Source organism: Vigna umbellata, chromosome 2 (genome assembly GCF_029865625.1).
Source record: "Vigna umbellata cultivar VRB3 chromosome 2, Vumbellata_1.0, whole genome shotgun sequence".
NCBI lineage: Eukaryota > Viridiplantae > Streptophyta > Magnoliopsida > Fabales > Fabaceae > Vigna > Vigna umbellata.
In genome coordinates this window covers 42,021,682-42,027,753 of record NC_142166.1, presented here as the reverse complement: position 1 = coordinate 42,027,753, position 6,072 = coordinate 42,021,682, and the positions used below count along the sequence as shown (strand labels likewise).

Genomic DNA, 6,072 nt, shown 5'->3' with positions numbered 1-6,072 from the left:
GAACCAAATGTATACATCTACCACACAAGTTATCAAACATCATTTCCAATCTATATATTGTTTGAATACATTTGGTTGATAGCCACATTGCTCAAGGGCTTTATATGGTTTCATATAGACGAGGAAGTCTGATACCTCCTCCTTGGCTAAAACTTTCTTCTCTTTTTTTATAACCAATACAATTTTGGCGATGTGATACCTCCTTCTTTTTCACATCGGTTTACTAATCTAAAGCTTTCTCCTTTTTCGGGAAAAAACTCATGTAATTTTTGTGGTGTTACCCATAAGTGGAAATGACCTACTATAGGAAGAAAAAGATGAACTTAAAAAGGTCATTTTAATTTAAGTTTCACGTATTTTAGTCTCAAATGATTTGAATAAATTAAACTTCTATATATCTAAACTTGAGAAAACATTGCTATTTACTTATTTTCTTTTACTTTAAACCATCAAATTATTTTTTTAGTTTAATATATATTTAAGACGTAAAATTATTTGAAATTTTAGAAATAAGAAATTAAGTTAACACTCGAAAAAACTCGAAGAATTCCATGAAACGCGATAATTGAGTGTTGAAAAACATGAAAGTTTTTTTTGGAGTTAAATTTGATGATTTGGTTTGTTAGTATTTCGTAGAAAACAAGACTGCGTTTTGAACACGAGAAAATAGCCAGAGCTACAAGTATAACTATGCACTCGGATTTCTTAAGGAATAAAATAAACCCAATTGAAATAAAAGAAACAAAATAACAAAAAGACAATAGTACATTATGAATGGAGCACTAATAATATGTTTGTACGAATCAGTTGAAATAAGCCGTGCTCTCTAATGGTGTGAATTCTAACGTTTTATAATTATATTTGGATATCAATTAATATTATACAATCAGTATGGTGGAATAGAATTACTTCTACCTTTTATATACATATGTATAAAATTTTTTGATAGTTAACTGTGATCTTTAATACATTGACTTAACTAATGATGCGATAAATTTAATAATAGTTAATATGGTAAACTCTGATACATTTTAGAAATTTTATTTAATTATAATATAATTCTACAGAATCAATTTGCATAACTAGAAAGCAAAAATTATTTTCCACTTATATATAGTAGCTTCTTCGTAAACAACGAGGAAGTAAATATGAAAACGCAAAACCCGAATTTAGCATACGGTAAATGAGTTTCCAAACCAACTCTATCAATGCATCTGCTTTGGTGAATTCATGCACGTTGAACTCTTACTTTTATTTTCTCACAGTAGGTGATTGGTGGATTAGCGGCATGGAGTTTCACAGAGAGCAAAAAGGGATGGGTAAAAATTTTCTATTTTTGCAAAGAAAAAAAATAAAATAAAAAGAAACGTAAGATGACAAAGAAAGTGGTGAAAAAGTGGCGTGAGAATTATAAATGAGAATAGTCTTGTCGAGAGAGGACTCATACTCATCGTCAGACATTCTCAACTTTTGAGATTAGCCAATCAAAGTGGTGCCACAACTAACATCTCATCTAGCTCAGCCTTAAATCAGTACTTCCTGCAACTCCTTTCACGCAATCATCCAAATAAAACACCAGCCACATAGATACCAAGGTGTTGAACTTGCATTAATGCACTATAAGAAGAGCAAGTGTAGCAGAGTTCCATCACACACTTCAAACAACCATGAGTTCAACTCCCAGTACGAGACTCAGCCAGCAGGAACACTTTCATCTTGAAGATTCTGGCCAAATAGAGAGGTCCCTTTGGGTTCTGGAACCTCCCAATCCACCACCTCTAAGGAACAAGCTATTCACTCCACTCAAGAAATCCATCTCCTCTTTCTCATCCAATAACAAGCCTTGCCATCGACGTCTTCTTTCATTCTTAGAGACTTTGTTTCCCATCCTTTGCTGGTTCAAAAGTTACACAGCCTCAAAGTTTAAAAATGATTTGCTAGCCGGTTTAACTCTTGCTAGCCTCAGCATACCGCAGGTGTAAATTCACAAACATTGCTTCTAATCTCATGGCAATGCATCAGTTGTATACCATTACATTCCTCTCAGCCTTTTTCTCATCACTTTTATCATTTGGTGTTGCAGAGTATAGGATATGCTAATTTGGCGAAGCTTGATCCTCAGTATGGCTTGTGTAGGTCTCTAACTTTAGTTATGTTTATTATGATATACTATATACTATACAGATGTATCGTGTTTTAAATTTTATTTCTTTTCACTACATTCAGACACCAGTGTTGTTCCTCCTCTTATCTATGCTGTGATGGGGAGTTCAAGAGAAATAGCCATTGGACCTGTAGCTGTAGTATCATTGCTTCTGTCCTCCCTAGTCCCCAAAGTGGTAGATCCTGCTGCTGATCCTGATGCCTACAGGAGTGTTGTCTTTACCGTGACCTTATTTGCTGGAATCTTTCAAGCTGCATTCGGTATTTTCAGGTGGTTTCCCCATCCGTTTGCAGATTTCTTGTGAATGTGTAGGTTTCCTTAAAAAGTAAGCAGTTTATTCTTCAAATCTGCAGGTTGGGGTTTCTTGTGGATTTTCTTTCACATGCTGCACTTGTTGGATTCATGGCAGGCGCAGCCATCGTTATTGGTCTGCAGCAGCTGAAGGGGTTGCTGGGGATTACTCACTTTACCAACAAAACTGATGTAATATCCGTGTTGGAGTCTGTATACAAGTCACTCCGCCAACAGATAACATCAACAGAAAAAGTTAGTATGGAGAACTTGGTTATTAGTTTCAGTATAGGGAAATAAATCATTTCATTAATGGCTTAGAGAAAAAGAAAAAAAAAAACTAATGATGGGGTGATAAATTTTAAATTTTTGAATGGAACAACTTATCATGATATTTGACATTATTATTTGCTTTTTACATTGACAGTGGTACCCTCTGAATTTTGTCATCGGGTGTTCATTCCTGATATTCCTGTTAATAGCTCGATTTGTTGTAAGTAATGAAATTTCTGACATTCCTATTCCACCACTATATTTTCTCTGTTTGATTTGAGGTTCCAATGTGTATGTCATTTCAGGGCAGAAGAAACAAAAAACTTTTCTGGTTGCCAGCTATTGCTCCTCTTGTGTCGGTTTTACTATCAACTTTAATTGTTTATTTGTCAAAAGCTGATCAGAATGGGGTTAATATAGTAAGGCATGTCAAAGGAGGCTTGAACCCAAGTTCAGTTCACAAGTTACAATTTCATGGTCCAAATGTTGGACAAACAGCTAAAATTGGATTGATTTCTGCCGTTATTGCTCTCACTGTATGTTGCATTATTTGCTCTTTTATCTTTTTAAAATGATTTTTCTTTTCCCCAACTCTTAAGCACAGTCTTACTGATGTATATATTCGTCAAATTCAGGAAGCAATAGCAGTTGGTAGATCTTTTGCTTCCATTAAGGGATACCATCTTGATGGCAACAAAGAAATGTTGGCAATGGGATGCATGAACATTGCGGGATCTCTCTCTTCATGCTATGTGGCAACTGGTGACACTTTGTCTTGGTTGCGATTAATTGTTTGATCATTGCAAGTTTGGATTAAAATTGGAAGAGTCTGAAAGTACTTTCACTCGGGAGACAATTTTTGTGCACAGTTCACAAAAGCCCTTTTGAAATTTTAATCCAAACACAGTCTTAATCTGAATAACTTCTGTGCAGGGAAGTATATGTGCACCAAACTTATTCATATTTTGCACTAAACATTTGCAGGTTCTTTCTCAAGGACTGCAGTAAATTTCAGTGCAGGATGTCAAACATCAGTATCAAATATTGTGATGGCAGTTACTGTGTTTCTGTGTCTTGAATTGTTTACAAGGCTTCTGTACTACACTCCTATGGCCATACTTGCATCTATCATTCTCTCTGCACTTCCGGGATTAATTGACATAAATGAAGCTTGTTATATTTGGAAGGTTGACAAATTTGACTTTCTTGCTTGCATTGGTGCCTTCTTCGGAGTCTTGTTTGTATCAGTGGAAACTGGTCTTCTTGTTGCAGTAAGTAGTTGACTCATTTAAAAAATTACTGTGCATCACTAGTTCTTTTCATTACGAAGTTTAGAAGAAAAACAAAAAATCATTCGAGCAGACACCAAAAAACACATCAGTTGGCAACTAGCGTAGAATAGAGTTGAATGCGTGACATGATTTCTGAATACGTGAAAGACTTGGTGTTGTCACTGCTAATTAGTGGGGTTCCATCCATCAAATAATTTGACCTAGATAGTCGTGTTGTGTTGCTCATACCTTCCTTACTTATTAGGCTTCTAGACCAGACTTTGGTCCACAGATTTGGCGTTATATGCTTGGCTTGTATGATTGAATTCAGAATTCACATCATAATTTCTTATGTGACAAGTGTGATATTTAAATATAGTTGTAATCCAAATCCACTACCAATTTTGAGCTGTTTAGCGTATGTCTCTCCTTTAATTTAGTTGAGACAAATTTAGTTCATAAACAGGAAGAAATCAATATTTCACCCAAATATTATTTATTGTCCCCTATCTACCAAGAATTATGTCTTTTCAGTAATCACTTCCTAGAACACTTGTTAGTTATGGTCATTTCATTATTCATCCATTAAATCAAATTAAGGTAAAAAGGTGAAGAGTGGGATGAATAATTGATGATGTATCTGAGTGTGAAGTTTGTTTGTGCAGGTCTCAATCTCCTTTGCAAAGATACTGATACAATCAATCAGACCAGGGATAGAAGTTTTAGGCCGAGTTCCAAGAACAGAAGCTTTCTGTGATGTTAGTCAATATCCTATGGCCACAAGCACTCCAGGCATTTTGGTGATTCGCATAAGTTCTGGTTCACTCTGCTTTGCAAATGCTAATTTTATTAGAGAAAGGCAATCACCTAATTTAAAACATTATTTGGAGAGTTTTATAAATTTAATTACCAAACTTTGAAATCAAAATTATTTAATTCTTTCCAGAATACTGAAGTGGGTAATGGAAGAAGAAAACGAACTTGCCAAGGGAAGGGTCAATGCAGTGATCTTAGACATGGGCAGTGAGTCTCAGAATTGATCATGACCGTAATAATGTATTTCATGGAATTTATTATAACCTTGTGATCATCTTTTTTCAATTGTCTTTGATAGATCTCATGAATGTTGATACTTCTGGGATTCTAGTACTGGAGGAACTGCATAAGAGGTTGTTTTCGCGTGGCGTACAGGTCAGTCTGTCATGAATATGCATCTTGACAGAAATTGTTATCATCATCTCATTTTTGACACATAATCAAATTTTATTAACTCTTTCATAAATTAAAACCCGGATACGTGTCATCAGAAGATTAATCAAGATCATGAACACCTACTGATCTTAATCTTAGAGCATAAGATCTTGTAATGATTTCTCAGCTTAACTGCATAATTGAACAGTGTTTTGGTGTGTGCTTTTGCAGTTGGCCATGGTGAACCCCAGGTGGCTAGTGATTTACAAGCTCAAAGTGGCAAACTTTGTGGATAAAATCGGAAAGAAATGGGTTTTTCTTACTGTTGCTGAAGCTGTAGATGCATGTCTATCTTCAAAATTTCCTGAACCATGATTTCATTGGCCTTATCTGTAATGATAGATGTTTGACGTTGTTCGCTCCCACTGTTAGTGGAACTGTGTCCTGTACGAAAAAAAGTCATGTATGGGAGGGTATTGTTTCACAGAAGGACACCTTGCACGGACAATTTTGGTAGAAGCAATGTCAAACAATCAACTACAAATAAAATAAGCATTTCATTGCTCAAAAAAAAAAAATACTAGAAAAGAAAATATGCAAAATTAAAATAAAATTTAGTGAACTTATATTTCGCAGCACCAGTCATTTTCACATTTTTGAAATAATTGAGAGAGACGTTAGGATTTTTGTTTTTGTTTTTGTTTTTTTTTCTATATATATTTTTTTTCATCCAAAAAAATGTGATTTTTTTAGAAAATTTATTAAAGTACTATAGCGGAGAAAATTCTACTTACGAAAGATAAGAATTTTAAGTTTGTTGACTACATTAGAATTTTATCAGTGAAATTTTTAAACAATGTCTCGTAAGAAATCTACCAAAAA

At 34.5% G+C, this 6,072-nt stretch overlaps 1 protein-coding gene across 1 annotated transcript; it reads left to right on the top strand.

Moving 5' to 3' along the window:
- The first annotated feature begins 1,467 nt into the window (after window positions 1-1,467).
- On the top strand, window positions 1,468-5,679 carry LOC124822871 (low affinity sulfate transporter 3-like). Its single transcript, XM_047294944.2, has 12 exons — window positions 1,468-1,976; window positions 2,084-2,132; window positions 2,227-2,434; window positions 2,518-2,710; window positions 2,883-2,948; window positions 3,034-3,264; window positions 3,364-3,490; window positions 3,713-3,999; window positions 4,665-4,858; window positions 4,946-5,022; window positions 5,114-5,190; window positions 5,422-5,679. Exons 1-12 carry the CDS (start codon window positions 1,668-1,670, stop codon window positions 5,563-5,565), a joined length of 1,962 nt encoding a protein of 653 aa, XP_047150900.1. The 5' UTR covers window positions 1,468-1,667; the 3' UTR covers window positions 5,566-5,679.
- Window positions 5,680-6,072: the final 393 nt, after the last annotated feature.